At 38.5% G+C, this 16337-nt stretch overlaps 1 protein-coding gene across 2 annotated transcripts; it reads right to left on the bottom strand.

Moving 5' to 3' along the window:
- Positions 1–1658: 1658 nt before the first annotated feature.
- Positions 1659–15739, bottom strand: rb1cc1 (RB1-inducible coiled-coil 1). Of its 2 annotated transcripts, XM_035670214.1 has the most exons (23): positions 15379–15739; positions 14217–14349; positions 13991–14117; positions 13720–13890; positions 13401–13603; positions 12740–13151; positions 12466–12636; positions 12200–12384; positions 11880–12066; positions 11226–11307; positions 11080–11144; positions 10877–10980; positions 9963–10089; positions 7825–9761; positions 7376–7562; positions 6233–6341; positions 5646–5946; positions 4189–4240; positions 4044–4091; positions 3538–3596; positions 3188–3315; positions 2823–2893; positions 1659–2560 (listed from the first exon to the last, which is right to left on the bottom strand). In XM_035670214.1, exons 2-23 carry the CDS (start codon positions 14285–14287, stop codon positions 2483–2485), a joined length of 4875 nt encoding a protein of 1624 aa, XP_035526107.1. In that variant the 5' UTR covers positions 14288–14349; positions 15379–15739; the 3' UTR covers positions 1659–2482. The 2 variants fall into 2 exon arrangements, with proteins under 2 accessions (XP_035526107.1, XP_035526108.1); XM_035670215.1 differs by lacking the exon at positions 4044–4091.
- Between the last annotated feature and the right edge of the window lie 598 nt (positions 15740–16337).

Raw genomic sequence — 16337 nt, 5'->3', positions numbered from 1 at the left:
GAATTTCAGCTGATGGCATTTGAAAGCCGCATTAATATACCTGTCCTTATACAATTATTTGGAGTACATCTGTGATGAATTTATGCTTTTGTACATGAAAAAAAAGTTAACGCTACCTTTGAACTTTTTGCATGATAGTGATAACAGAGATTAATTTGAATTATCTTGTGAATAAAGATATATTGTTAGTAAAGTCACAACATTTTCAATTTAGTATCAAGTAAAAAACATTTGTCCAAAAGAAACGTTAAGTCTTACAGTCACTTTTTGTTATTGTCTTGTCCATTACAACAGGCATCTATGGTACAATTGTGCTGTTAGGGCGCCTCAAAATCAGTAACCTCATTTAAATTGCCTGTGGAAACATATTTTTATCGTCTTCATGTTTCCATGTTATGTCTATGTGGATATGTAGGTTGGTATACATATGTAATACAAAACATGTATGTTTGTGCTCATAACCATCTGGAATTTGTATTTATTTTCAGTTTGTATGTTTATTTTTTTCCCCTTATTTCCTTGTAAAGCACTTTGTAATTTCTAGCTACATAAAATGACTTCATTGTTATTTGTTATAAAACACTCCTAACAGAGCTTTATAACATATAGTGTATTTTCCCTGTTGAATTCAATCTTAAAATTCCTGTTTAAATAAATATTATAGAACAAAAACAGAGATGCACACCACATTGTAAGTAACTATACATACTGCTTAACAAAAGCTAGTTTTATGATACAGTACTGAAGATAAGTAGTGTTATAGAAAGACGTTTTGACAGCAAGTCAAAGGCAGTTTTAATGGTGGAACTAGCTAGAGACTACACATGGCAATGTTAAATCCCATTCAGCCTGATGAGAGTGACTCCCAGCAGCACTGAGCTCAGTGGGGGGTTGTAAACATTTACACTAAGAGCCTGTCCAGTGCACATGGTTGGTGCTTGCCAGCCACCTCGGTATCGAATGTTGTGTTGCATATTTTGTCATTCAGGCCTGTCCCGAAATTGTAGGAATCACACCATCAATTTATGAAGGAGCCATCCAAATGTGACAACAGGCTTATGCTAAATGGAGAAAATAGAGCTAAACATTGTTAAAACACCCCTAGACCCACATGGTAGAGAGTGCTCGGCGGAGAGCTGCTATGCTCCCCGCTGTGAACTGGGAAAGTGATGTTGGTGGGCTTCCTTCTCCATGAGGGCCGCATCGTTCTTGGGCCCCGATTTGAAGCCTTTTTGAAGTCTGTTTCCTGCAGCAGCGTGCCAACATGAATGTTTCCCCAAAAGCAAAAATGCTAAATGAAATGAATATACTATACTGTGCTATTCCACATTGACTCCTGAATCCACAAGAAGATTATGAGCGTCATTAGAAATCTCTTTGCTACATATGTCCTAAAAGGACAGTTTTTTAAAATTTATTTATAACAAGCTATAATAAATCAGTCACTTGTTAGTTAATAAAGAAAACTAAAATAAAGTAAAATAAGTAATTGTCTACTGGTATTGTAAATTAGTTTTTATCCACAGTCCCGGAAAACTTTCAACCCCCAAATGAACATTATACCGGTGAGTGCAATAGCATCATATATTTCTCTTAGCATCACATATAATTCCCAAAACCGGAACGATAATTGGCCATCATAAAAACAGCAGAATATGTTTGGGTTCAATCCTTTATTGTTTCAAAACTCTATCTTTTACAATACAGTCATTTATTGTTACATGTGTGATTTGATGGATAATGTACAATGTCTTCTGATAATGAAACACAGTCACAAAGTATTCCTTTCTACATATCAATATTCTATGATAGTGAGAAGTTTGTGCTGATATATTTACTTAGTTCTGACAGCTCAATTAACTTCCCTTTTCAAATCAACAAAAGCATTGTTTTTGAAAGTGCATTTCAAGGATTGCAAAGACGACTGTTTCCATCAGTCAGCCATAATGTACATTTCAGTATTGACAGAGGGCCACACTGCTTTGTGAGTAACAAACGGCATTAACTACATTTCCAACTACAACATTTATCTGGATAAGTAAATCAAAGAAAATATATCAATATGCATGCCATGAACATTCCTCCATAAACATTTATAATAAATGTATATTTTTATTTAATTATGTTGATAATGACACAGTATTTTCCACAAAAGGACAAATGCTGATAATGAAAACTAATATTTAACATCCAAATTTTGTTCAATTTTACACACAGGTCAAATGGCATTATGCCACAGTGTATAGGGCAATGCCCTAATAAAGTTATTAGCATTTGGTCCACAATAACAAATCTGGGTTTAAAAGAAAACAAAAAATGTGGTAGCAGGTGGGATTTTGAACTGAAACTCAAAGTAGCGTGATGGCGATCTTAATTCTTTCCATTTTTAAGGTCTTTCGATTTCAAGTTATGAATTATGATGTGAAGTTTCTGTTCAAAAATTAAGCAATATAAATATACATTTTAGCTCATTACTTGGCTATTATACTTTTCTGTTCCATGGAACAGCTTTCACTCTGTAGAACTTGGTTCCTAAAGGAACTTTGAACCTGTTCTGGGCCTAATGAAGGAAAAAAAGACAAGAAAAAGAAACCTTTAAGTAAGTAAGACAGAAACAAGGTCCAAACTGTGCCTACATGAACACAACAGCATTACTGACATGGATCAAGTCAACACATCCAAAAAATTAATCTACACCCACTGTGCAAATTATCTCTTAAAATGTAATAATTCCAGGACCACACTTCATTTATGTAACTATATTGGTTGTTATATATTCATTAAAAACACAAGTTGAAAATCACTTTTGGTGAATTTATTACCTTTTTTGCCTGGCAATATTCCTTCTCCATTACCTTTCCAAGAACCCACGGCCGTCTTGAGGTCCCTGATGCTAAACAACAAAGCAAATCTACTTGTTAAACAAATACTAATAAAGTAGTAAACCACAAATAAATGCTTATGTGTGTGTAACATAAAGCTTATAAAGCAAAATATAGCAAACGTTACGTATAAACCTCATTTTTTTGAGAACATATGTACATACAATATGTAGGGTCATTGTTATTAATCCATTCATCTATGTCTAATAAACATACTTATTAATTTTATTAGTAAATAAAAAAACAAAACAAATGTCAACACTACAGTTCTCATCGTGGTCAGGAAAGGTCTGGGTGAAGCTGACCTGGTTTTAGGTCCAGTGCAGTGAGAGACTCTGAGTGGAGGAAGTAGAGGGTGGGACCAACTGTGAACAGCACGTAGTTGTCATGTCTTTCATCCAGGATGATTAGAACCAAATCGCCTACCTGGAAACTGAAGTACAAAAAGATGGACAAAAAGATGATGACACCGAGTTCAGCAAACTGCTAACAAAAAAGACAACACATTAATGGTAATTACACAATAATGTGTATAATTGCACTGCATGTAATTGTGGTCAGAGTTTTAGCTAAAAACAAAAAAAGCTGAAAAAAAGAAATCACATCAGAAAGTGCATGTTGAGGCCATGTGTTATTATTTTTTTTATTCACTTACTCTCTGATGGCGATTTTGTCTGAATGCCGTGACGACACAGACGACATGCTTTGAGACATCTACAAAGAAAAGGATTAGGGCAACGTTACACACATTACACTGAAGGTTTAACAATATTGGTTATATTGGCTACCAATGACTTCAAATATTTGCTTTAATGGACATTTGCATGAAATAGGCTAAGTAATTAGTATTAGCTCTTTTACCCTATTTACAGCATCATACTCTAATTTAAATTTTATCCTTATCATCAATCGTTAAGTCTGGTTAAAATATGTTTTCAACCACAAACGTATACTTTTAACACTTAGAATAAATGTTTTTGTTTAGAGCATGCAAACTCACTAATATTCATCCCTCTACACATTCTAATGACACTCTTGCTAAAAAATTAATTTTTCTTCACTGAGCTCTTTGGCCTCCTGGGTCAGGATTTTACTCTTTGATGCTACTGCCACCTAGTGGAGCAGGGTTTACATAGCCCACAGAGATGATAAATAACTGACCAGTCTTTGACTGAGGCGCTTGTTTTCTTCTTCCTTCATGTGTAATGTCTGAAACATATATTAGATAGATTAAACAGATAAGAGACATAGAAACATAGTGTCTTGTCCTCTTAAATGCAATGTGACAGGTAGCGTGTCTATTTACCCTCTCAAGTAAGAGTATCCGCTGTTTCTCCTCCGACATCAGGATGTTATCACTACAAGAAAGAAAATATCAATTAATAAATGTTGTCAAAAAAATTTAAAACTGTATCTATTATGTAGAAAATAAATTGATTAAAATTCTCATCTCATGCTTCTCATCTTTAGTCTTGTCACTACTAAATGTTCTTAACCTAAAATAGTAATAAATTCAAAACTTACACTGTCTGATCCTAGCCTGCCTTCCTTCCTTTGTCTCCTCTCTGTCCATCCATTTTTGGATATTTTACACAATGGTCTTATGAAATCCTTCTTCAAGAACGCAAAGACCTCCCTCTGTCAGTGACTGGTAACATATCCCATATCATCCGAACAAAAGGCTCTTGCTCTATAAATGTAGCCAGTTTCAGGTCTGCTGCAAGTTTGCTATGGGTATACTATATATAGCAAATGTGCCAAAGTATATTAATTAACATAATGTTGTCAGTGATAACGGAAAAAAACAGACCATGTGTACACATGAAGTACACCAATAAGCTCATATCCCAATTAGGAAATAAAAGTAATAGCTGTATGATCTTTCAATAGTGTTAAGATGGATAAAATATATTTTTAACTTCTGAATGAACAAAGAATGTCCGTAGTGATCTTTTTAAATTCGTTTTTGCTGTTGGCAAATGACACATTAGAGAATGGCAGCATAATATAACGACAAAACTACACTGCACTGAAGATGAGGACCGATGTAATTCAGCGAAATCCACCTTTGTACAAGACATGTGTTCAACCTCAATACAGTCACGTGGTTATTGTCATCTCTCTGCAGTAACCTGGTATCTTTAATGTCATGTAAACAAGAAACACAGTTTTCCTCTATCAGGTTAAGAGAAAAAGAAAACCTGTTTCACCAGAGCTTCATTGCTACTGAAGAAACCTGATTTCTTGACTATGTATACAGTGTGTAACAGATTTCTAAAGGGGTGTGGATGTGTATGATAAACAAAAGGACATGATGAAGTATTGCAGTAAGAGCAGCATATAGAAATTAGAAGAGATCAAACCAGTATCAAATCCCAAGTCCAACCTAAATTACAACTCCAGAGTTGACCAGTAGGTTATTTGTAAAATTCAGACACATACACCCAGTAAGGAAAAGTTTTGTGCTTGTTTTTTTCTTTTCAGCGAATGCTCTGACCTAAAGAAGAAATCCCTTCTGACTCCAGTAAAACTTATTATTAAATAAGTTTCCTATATATCATTTAGTACCCTAAATCTTGGTTCAAAAGTAAGGTGTGGAGTAGGAACAAATACACTGACAAGAACCCAGGCCTTAGTCTGGTTAAGAAAATGCATGTAAATGTATCGCCTTGCATGTAAACACTATACTATAAACTATATCAGGTGAGATCACAGTCACTGCAACCATAAACAGAACCATGTTTATTGAAGAAATATGCTTACTGGACTGTCACCATGCTGGCTTCCACTGCTGAATCAACTTGCTCGTCATCTCGAATGGCCGCCACAGAGGCCAGTCTGTCAGTTTCAGCCGTGGACTCAGAGTAACAAGCTCCAGCAACAGGCAGAGCTCTAGCTGCTGCAGCTCCTGCTCCAGCTTCTGTGGGCTCCTGAGCTGAGGGGTTAGGAGTGAAGAAGGCAGAGGAGACCAATGCAGCACTGCGCAGGCGGTTAAGCTCTTCTTCCAAGTGTTTTTTCTCCTGCATGACACTGGCTCGGTCCTCGGAGAGTGTCTCTATCAGACCTGCAATAAGATAAATAAGCAATACTGGCAGGCAAAAACAAATCTTTACATACAACTTTAAAAATGGCTATTCCTATAATATGGCAGCAAGTAGAAGAGAAAAGCATCATTTATTGTGACCATTTATTAGGTATAATTTTAAAAAGATTTTTTATTCACTTTTTATTTAACAATAACTGCATGTTTTTCCAACATGAGGAGTATGTTTAAATACACAATTTGCACCAATTGCTACACATAAATAAATATATTTCCTTTCGAAGCTCGTAGTGTGTAAAACGCTCACCTTTGTCCTTCTCCTGCTGTTGGGTAACTTTCCGTAACTTCTCTGTAAGGTCATTGATAATCTGCTCCTTCTTCAGCTTCTCGCGGGTTAGAACAGTGTTGAAATTAGTCTAGAGAACCAAAACCATTTTGGTTACAAGAGAGAATTTATACGAAAGCACAAATGAGTCGAAAGGAAGCTCTAACGGTGCAGATTAGCTGGCAGCCAAAGGGAGTTACCGTTTTGTTCTATATTTTATTATATTATATTAAACTTTTCACCATTTATCATACACAGTAACAAAAAACAAAACTGAAATGTAATTATGTGGGTACAACTGTTATTTGAAATAGTAAGTACAGCTTAATTATGTCATTTGTGCAAAACAACTTATTAGCACCAAAAAAGGGTGGTGCAACAGAGAGAGGTGCAATATCTTCATAACAGACATATGTGAGAAAAATGCTTGGCTGAATAGTAGCAAGTGAGCAATCTGAACAGCAAACAAATCTTTCTGCTACCCCTGGGGTATCTTTTGGTGTGATGCAATCAAACAGCCCAAGAGAAGTGCCAGCACAGAAAAAAATGGATGTGCCGGACAAATGAATTAAAGACTTGAACTGAAATTAAAATGCAACCAGTTTAGAGTGACAGTGTAAATAACTATTAAAAAGTGAAGGTTTCACAAAGTTAGTACTCAATTACTACCACGTAATTCGTCACTCTATTCAAGTTGACTGGGCAGTGCTTACATGTAGTTAGGAAAGCATTCACACTACACTACATGCACTCAGTTTCCAGTTATTTAGTTACAACTAATGCAGTCTAACACAACAGCCCTGTAATACACCCAACTCTCAAGGTTAGGGAGGTGTAGATGGGATCTTCTAGTCATTTTGGAGGCTGTAGTTTATGGTGCTATTTAATTATATTACATTATACTGAAAGGTCTTTTCAATATTTAATCTACCTTCCTAAGTGGATCTTGATGCATTTTAGGGTACACCTCAAATTGTGAACAAAGCCAATCACTGTATCTGATGCAATATATCATCAATTATGGCAACGGTCTATTGTAAACTGTCTTGCAAGGAAATTAGATAAAGGCTACCGCTACACTTTTTTTCAGCTTTTCCCACCTATTTAAAAGGCCCAAATACAAACCTGCTGCTCTGCGATTAGTGATGTCTTGAGGTTCTGTATCTCCTCATTCTTCTTCTTTTCCAGAAGCTCCATCTGGGACTGCAGGGACGCCCTCTCCTGCTGCAGACGCTCTTGTAGTGCAGAGTCTAGAGACAGAGGTGCTCCGGCGTCTGCACACCCCTCAGCTTGCAGCGGCAACCCTTCATCGCTGAAAGGCACACAAAACACTTTAACTGACAAAGGAATTACATAGTCTGGACATAAAAGCACACAAACACAAAGAATAGTTAAAAGTTCATTTGCAATTAACAGTACGATAGACCCCAGATTTATTTTTTTCAGTGCAACATGTAAATAGAATAAATTAACCAAACTGTTAAACTAGAGTCAGACTTTGTAACTTTAAAAACAGAAAAACCAAAGCTACATTTCCATACGTGGTGTGTCTGCTCTTGTGCTCAAACATTTACCTTTTTGAGGATTGTCTCTCATGAAGCTCACTCTCAAGTTGTCTAATTTTGTCTAACAGTCTCTTCTCCATCTCCTCCTTCTGCTGCTCTAACTCTTTAAAGGCATCTGGTGATGCAACCTTAGAGGCCTCTTCTTTCTCTACATCTTTCTCGATTGCTTGTCTATCCTGCTCTAGTTTTTTGGAGAGCAAGTCATTTTCTGCCTGCAAACCGCTGATAACAGTCCTCAACTCTTGCTCCAGTTCTTGGAAACTTCTCAACTGCCTCTCTTTTTCTTCACTTAAAGCAGCCACTCGCTGGTCTACTTCCTGCTTAAGTGTCTGTTGCTGCTCAGCGTGCTTCCTCTCGGCATCCTGGAGTTGCTGCTGCAGGGAGGAGAGCTCGTTGCGCAACAAAATAGTCTCCTCCTCGTGTCTGTCCACCAGCTCTGAGATGCAGTGGTCCTTCTCAATCCGCATGAGAGTCCTCAGCTCTGCTAGGTCCACTTCATACTCCTCATTTTTTACCTGAAGCTGTTTTTTGATACTTGCCAGCTCTTCGCTTAAGACTCTGGTCTCAGCCTCTACCTGGGTCTTCACAGCCTCGGCCTGCTGCATCTTGGCCTCCTCAAATAACAGCTTCACCTCTTCTGTCTCGGATTCTTTGAGGGCTAGCTCCACCTCTAGTTTGCAGCGGAGTTCTGCAAGCTCAGTATTACGAGCGTCCAAGTCCTTTATTTGGTTGTCCTTCTCTCTGAGCGCAGTGGCATGGTGATCAGCTGCTTCACTTAACTTTGCACTATTCTCAGCAGCCAGATGTTCCAGAGCCTCCTGGTTATCCTTGGTAAGCGTCTCAAGTTCTGTCTTGTGTTCCTGCTTCATTCGGTCCTCCAGCTCCTTTAAGTGGGACTGCTCAACAGCTTCCAACTCCTGCCGGATCTTCTGCTGGCTACGTTCAATCTCAAAGTGCAGATTCTGAAGCTGGCTGCTCAGAGAGTCTCTTGAAGCGGAGAGAGTCTTGATCTCTTCAGCTTTCTCACTGATCACCTGTTCCAGGTTTTTGATCCTCTCCATCTGGTTACTCTCTGTTTCAACCCATCGCTCTTTCTCATTCTCGAGCTGAGTCAGTTCTTTCTCTTTGCGCTCCATAAGCCCCTCCAGCTCCAGCATTGCACGCTGAACATCTCTGACAATACTCTGGTTTACTTGGTTTTCTTCCGTTAGTGTCTGAACCTGCTTCTCAAGCTCTTGCCGGAGAGAGAGAAGCTCACTTTGATGCTGCTCCTTTAGTTGCAGTTCGTGGGTCTGGCAGATTTTGTCCACAATGTTGCGCACCTCTGTGGTCATACTCCTCAAGACAAAGCCAAAGTCATGTTGTTCTTTTAATACCATGCCTCTTAAGTGATAAAGGTCATCCTTTACACTTCTTAGGTTGGAGTGGGACTCCTCTGCAGCTGATCGATACTTGTCAATAACTTGTTTGAGGAAAGTGATCCTTGAGTTCTCCCTCTCTAGTGTTGTGGTATCCTGCATACGCTTGTTGTCAATAGCATTGATGACTGAAGAGTACAGCGACTCCACCATCATTTCAGGGCTTGTAGGGTCACTGATGGGGTTCGGAGAGGTCAAGTTCTCTTCAATCACAAATTCGTTAACAGCAGACATGAAGTCAGATTCAGGGCTCTCTGCTAGAGAATCTAAGTCAAGGGAGCCCTGCTGCAGGACTGCGTCCATGTTCGGATGGCCGATGGTTTCGAAATCAAATGTTTGTGCATCTATGCTGTCTGGGGATAAGTCCTCTAGAGGAGCTGGGACGGGAACATGTAGGGGCTGACAGCTGGGTCCCTGAAAGCTAAGAGAGGAAGGGGTCTTGGAGGACATCGGTGTTGTGGTCCCAGGTATGCTTTCAGACTGTGGGGTGAACACAGTTGATCTGTGAGCACTCCGACTATATGACGCCTGCAAAGGCAAAACAGATGAAGGAAGAGGGAGAGAAGGGAAATACTTAATACACAAATAAATGAGCAAAGCAAAAACAAAATCATGCTGTGTATAAAAACATTTTGGATTTCATACTATGCACTATGTATCAGAATCCTTTTTGGTTCTAAATTTCTCCTTACTAACACAAATAAAGGTTGTTAATGAAGCAGTTATTACCCTTTGTTCATTTAGCAGGTCAGTAATAGTTTGAGACATCTCATCCACACTCTGTGCAGCTTGGACCAGCTGGTGAAGTGTCTCTACATGGCGATTTAGGGGCTCAAAGTCACACATTGTGGGGACCCTGCAGAAAAAAGTGACAGGAATGAACTTTAGCACAGGATGTTAAAAATTGTGCTTTACGAGATTTCTTGTAGTACTAACAGTCTTGGGCAGAGATCTGCAAGTTTGTGCTACAATGACTGGGTTTCCACCAATTTCCACGCCACAGGATCAGGCTCCAAAAACAATCGATACAATTTTATAAATACGTGACTTAATTTAAAACTTTAATATCAACTTAAAAAACTGCCTGTACATCCTATGTAGTTACCTGCACAGCTTTACACCCCAGCCATTCCCACCAAACATACCCAGAATGACTTCACAGATGATGATCTCACTAAATGTCACTGATCATCTACTCTGGCTTGACTGGTCATCTACTAGTTTTTACAGACTCAGCGTGAAGAAAGGCAGAAATTACAGTGTCTAATAAAAGATTTTAGCTGGATAACGGTCCAGTGCTAAACCTTACACCCTTGATTAGCATTATCGTTTTCTCATGCTCTATTTCTATTATCACTTGGGAGACATCTGATAACACAGTAAAAATCTTAAGTTGCATCTAACTGAACACTGTATTTGATGGTGACGTGCGTAGGTACTAAATGTTACACACTGGACTTTTTATGTTAAAGCATATTTTACAGAAAAAACATCAATTGGCAAAACCGGACTCGAATTCACCAAATGTATTTGATTTAAAACTGGACAAAAGCCAAATGTTTATTGTCCATGTTTTATTGTCTTAGGACACTTCTGGCAGTGTTGAATGAATTACAAGATAATAACTAAGAACAATGACTTACATAAGGAAAGGCTGCACCTCTAAAGGACAACAAGATTTCAAGTACTGGAGGTCCTCAACAGAGATGTCTGGAAGTTCATCATCAAACCTTCTGGGCTTTCGCGTCTATAACAACAATAAACAGAGCAAAAGAAGAGACACCTTAAAACACAGTGGAAATAATATACATGATAATACCAACAAAATGGTCTGAAACTAACTTACACAAAATGATGTCGGAGGCCATGAATCAAGTCCTCTAAACAAACGATTTCTGAGGAAAGACTTCCCTGAAAGGAAATAAGCAAATAGATCAAAAGTCTAATCTTGGTTGGAATTTGTTATTTCAAAAGTTTTCAAAAGACACTTACTAAAGAGTTTCCCAAAGGATTCCCTTTTGTACTTCTCCGCCTCGTACAGTAGCTTCCCATCCTTCACGAGTGCATAAGCCCACTGAAAAGATTAACAGCATAGATTTTACAACAACAATGACCCTGTCCAGTAAAAGGAGCTAAATCAATTCCATTATTAGCTTCCAACAATTTCCCACTTTTACTGTGCATTTAGACAACAAACCAAAGAGATAAAACAACAGTCATTATCAGTTGAAGCGTAATATATATGCAGGAGAGTGGTGATAAAGTTTCAACCAACAGCACAACTCCCAAACCACACAGTGGTACAACTCCTAGTCCTCTTAAATAGGATGCCCCACATGAAGGGGCGTCAAGACCAGTTGCATTTCCAGCAAAAACACAGGGCCGCAATGCCAATGAAAAGCAAGTATTCCCTCTAAAACATTAAAACAAACAATAAAAAAAAGGGGGAAAAACTTAATTGTCACCAGCAAACACAATACGGCTGTTCTCGCATCATCGTAGTGGCAAAGTCAGAGAACAACTGCCCAATTAGAGCTGAATAAATTATGTGCTCAGCGCTAAACACACGACGCAAAAGAACTCACTTCTTTGTATCACTGTGTCTGAATGCTCAATTAGTGTCCAATAATGGGATTTAGCACTGACCTCTCTGTAGTGGCGCATAAACATTTTTCTCCTGACAACTTCCACCACCGCCAAGCAGTACATCTGGGGCACAGTACTGAGGGCCTCCACCACCCTCACTCTCTCCATTAGCTCTGTCAGAAGTCTGAGTAGAGCCTGAAGCTTCTCGCCATCCTGGTCTGCATGAAGCATCACGTAGCAGCACCATCTAATGCAAAATCATTAGGAGCATTAAAGTTGCCAACATGACTCTCTTTGCTTCAATTCAACACAAGAAAGACAAAACGCTTATGTACAAAAAGTTATGAAACAATAAATGGGAAGTGGTTTTTTAGTTTTACTTGAGTCGGACTTGAAGGTTGTTTGCAAGTTCTTGTTTGGCAGTGGTGCACTTCTTTTTGATGTCTAGCAGCTTCCTGTGGTTGTTCAGCATGATCATCAGCTGATTGGTGTGACTCAGACACAAATCAGGCAGAACAGATGTATCCTTCAGGTTCTCAGCCCGCTTCTGATTGGCCAAAAATCCCTGCAAGAGACAAGATGTGAGCACAAATCCTAAAAAAAAAAAAAAGTTAAAAAGTAACAGTTTATCTCTTACTTTACATACCTGAGCAAGCTCTTTCTGTTCATTCACCAACTTCTTACAGCTTGCAATCATTTGGTCTAGAGCATACAACCTGTCCTCAAGCCCCTTGATGGCTTTCATGTTTTGATTATCTAGCTTGGATATTGTGTCACGACAATCTGTCAGGAAGGGCTGAATGATCCGTGGGTCAAGCTGAAAGAAATATTTCAGTGAATATGTTAAGGATTTTTTTCCCCACCATACTACATATTTACAACACTATTTTGACATGTCTATTCATACATCTGTGACTCACCCTATTGATAGAATCAAAACATTTCCTCACAACTGATTCCACATCATTCGGTCTGTCTTGCACGTTGATCCAGTCTAACAGTGTGACATTGAAGCATGCCGTGTTGACGAACTCTCTCTCCTCTTCCAAAAGCGCAGCTCTCAGTCCATCACTGTCAGTCATTTCATTTGTTTCCTGGTCTCCAGTTGGCTCACATGTGGCCGTCCCCGACGCAGAGAAGGATGCTGATAACTTGGAGGGCCTCTTTGCATCTGCGGCGCAGAGCACAGAGTCAGTGGATTTTTCTTCTTCCGTCTCATCTGAATCCTTTCCTGGTGTCGAGCTGGACTTCTCCATGCTCTCTCTGTAACTGTGTCTTGTCAAACATTCCAGCAGAGGTATCCTGGCCATTACAGAAACTGATGTTCCTAACCTGAAATCATAACAAAATGTGTGTGAGTTCATCAAGCTCATTTCCTTTTAGCAGAATTATGTTACTACTTCCATTTATTACTTCACTTATTTAATTGAGTTATACATATATACATTTATACATATTTACTATGCCACCAGAGTTAATATTGCACTTACTAATAATATAATAATTACTAATAAGCATACAGTCCTTTGTATTTCAAGTTAAAAACTGAATAAACATCACACTCTTAGTGTCAACACTTACTTTGTAAGTTTCACCTTAATTTCCTCCAAATCACGTTGGTAATTTGTGTATGCAGTGTCAAATTTCATGAGCAACTTCTGATAAGACAGAGTGCAGTCATCCAGATTCGCCATAATAGCAGCCCAGCCTTGGTGTTGAAGGTGTTCATCATGAACCAAACGTTCACAGAAAGAGCTAAGTTTATTGGCAACTTCAAACATTTCCTGGAGAGGCAAAAAAAAAAAACATCAGGAAAAGAGTTAGGAGCATTGCATATTTAAATTTGTTAGTTACAATGATTTTATACTATATTTAAAGAGGAAAAAAAAAAGATAACTACCAGAGCAAGTTGAGTTCGTGAGGCAACAGTGTGAAAGACAGCTGGCATCAGTAGAGACTCCTCTACCTTAACCTGAATCTCACTCTCAATGGAGAAGGTGGTTTTAGGGATCGTTGGATCCCGGTCACACAAAATCATCTCTTTGTTGAACAGGAATATGGGGTTGGTTTCCTAAAGGTCAACAGTAAGACATCAGTAATCAGCACGTGTGCAACCTGTTCACCTTTATGATAAAATAACAAAAAGCACACTAAAAATGTTATTAACTTACAGTGCCAGCACTATAGCTGCAGACGCGCCTCTCTGCAGCCATACATTCCCCTCCATTGACAACAAGGACTTGATGTTGAATTGCAATCTTGTATTTGGCTTGGATGGCATGTTTAAGCTCCAGTACACTAAGAAGGGTAAGAATTAATTTAAGTCACAATAGCCAACATTTACCAAATAAGATGTAATATTTGTGACTAATATCGGTAAAAAAAAAAAAGTCTTACGTTTGGACAGCAAGATCTGTGTCAAATGTCAAAGTGCTGCCATTGTTGACCTGGAACACATACAACTTCATGTTGAATCTCCCAGAGTTCTTCGTGCTTGCCTATCTTGCTCATTTAGTCATTCAAGGCCACCCTGTGAAAAAAAAAACAACAACAACACAAACATGAACATAAGCCAGCTTATAAATCAATTTTACATTTGATTAAGTTTCATTGAGTTAAAGGAGTACTGGTGAGAGGTCATGCTGCCATTTACTCAAACCACAAAGCTGTAAAACCACTTGATTAATACTTATGTAAAGTGTTATCTCACTACAACAGAGAACAGAATTGTGTGTGTGTATTATTACCAGGGTGTAGATGTTATACCATAGGCTTTGACAAAAGGACAACATGTATATACACCTTCTACATACACATATAAGGCCCTTGCAAGTTCTTGTCTACTGAATAATTAGCTTAGTAACGTTAGCTGAGTCACCATGTGGTTGGTTACTGGCTACTGTCAAGCGTTAAATATGTAAGGAGTTAACACTAATATGTTAATTAACGTAAGACAAACTTTCCCTAACTGCCTGAGAAAAATAAGGTACATCACATTTATTACTGTTTATCAGCAGAGCCAGAAGGCTGCACTGGTGACATACCAGGTTAAAGATAAAACAGAGTGAACGCTAACTAACAACTTACTGATAACTATTGCTGGCGTTAAGATACATAACACCTCACCAGCTAGCGTGAAGTTGCTATCACAGAAGATGCGATTGTTGGTTGCCTAATTGCGGTGACCAATTGTAGGTTTGCGGGCCTCCCGATACTGAACAATCCCCGAGCTTTAATGTTTACGGGCTGCTTGTTTTAAGGGCTGAAAACACTGACACTCGACCGTTGCTATGAAGCTGGAGGCCTCCCGTTGGTGTTGCACAGTGCCAGAGACCAGCAGCTGCTAACAGGCTAACGTGAGCTCGTCAATAACAACCCGCTGACTGTCTCGGAGCTAACGCAGCTGTCAGGCTAACGCTATCATATCCAACGTCGATGAATCTGACACAAGTGATGAGTTTGGCCTAAAAACCCAACATGGTCAGCTTACACTTATATTCGTATATACGGGTGACATTCCGCACTTAATGACTCGGGTAAATGGTTTCGTTGGTCTTACCTCACTTTGCTCGCATCTCCCTGTTCTTGTGTCTCCGCCTCACTTAGGCGAGCTGGCTAGCTAACGAGCTAGCGACTGAGCTAGCTAGCTACCCTGTTTTAGCTTGGCATACATAGAGCTAGCCTGGTCTTAGCCACTCAGCTAACGTTTAGCTCGGCTACACTAAAATAGAGTAGGGTAACTGACAACCATGGCTAGTGGCACAGATTGACCACATTGATGTAATATGTATTTATAATTTGGCACACTCCAGTTGAGATGGTGTAATGGTGTACGGACCAGCAGTTGTTTATCTCAGGTGGCTAACTAACGCTAACACCCTCAGTAGCTCTGTCTGTTTTGTTGTTGTCATCTGCTGATGGGCGGTTCGTCAACGATCCGTTCAACTGAAACCTGGGATAACAGTCGGTTTACAAACTAGGTCAATTTAATACTTTTATATTTTATTATTACTAAGTTAAATTCTGTGAATTTTAAGTTGAATTTATATAAATAAATAATTAATATAATAAATAAATAATACTAAATAATCTTAGTAGGCAAATATACAAATTAAGAACTTTGAAAAGGTATTGCCAGACTACATTGGTCTAAAACAAATGTTTTACATTTGAATATATTGAATAAATATATGAAATATGAATATATATATATAAAGGTGACAGATATATATATATTAATAAAAGACCAGTGATTAAGCTTGTACCTTTCTGCTTCATTCACTGTCTTCATTAAGGTTACATTTTAAACATTAGTCTTTGATATTTATTTAATTGAAAATAGTGTGTTATTTATTCACACAAACTCACAACTTTCAGTGTTAAATCACGTCATTTTCATCAGTCTTTCAAAATTCAGATTTTTGTTCCATGTTTTATGCATGCCTACACAATTTTATAATTTAATCGTTATTGTTTGTGTTGCTTACGTGGCCTATAAATAAACCCACTGGCGTAAAT

Source organism: Morone saxatilis, unplaced genomic scaffold (assembly GCF_004916995.1).
Source record: "Morone saxatilis isolate NCDOM2014 unplaced genomic scaffold, NCSU_SB_2.0 Contig23, whole genome shotgun sequence".
In the NCBI taxonomy this organism is placed as follows: domain Eukaryota; kingdom Metazoa; phylum Chordata; class Actinopteri; family Moronidae; genus Morone; species Morone saxatilis.
This window is presented reverse-complemented; position numbering and strand designations above follow the sequence as displayed.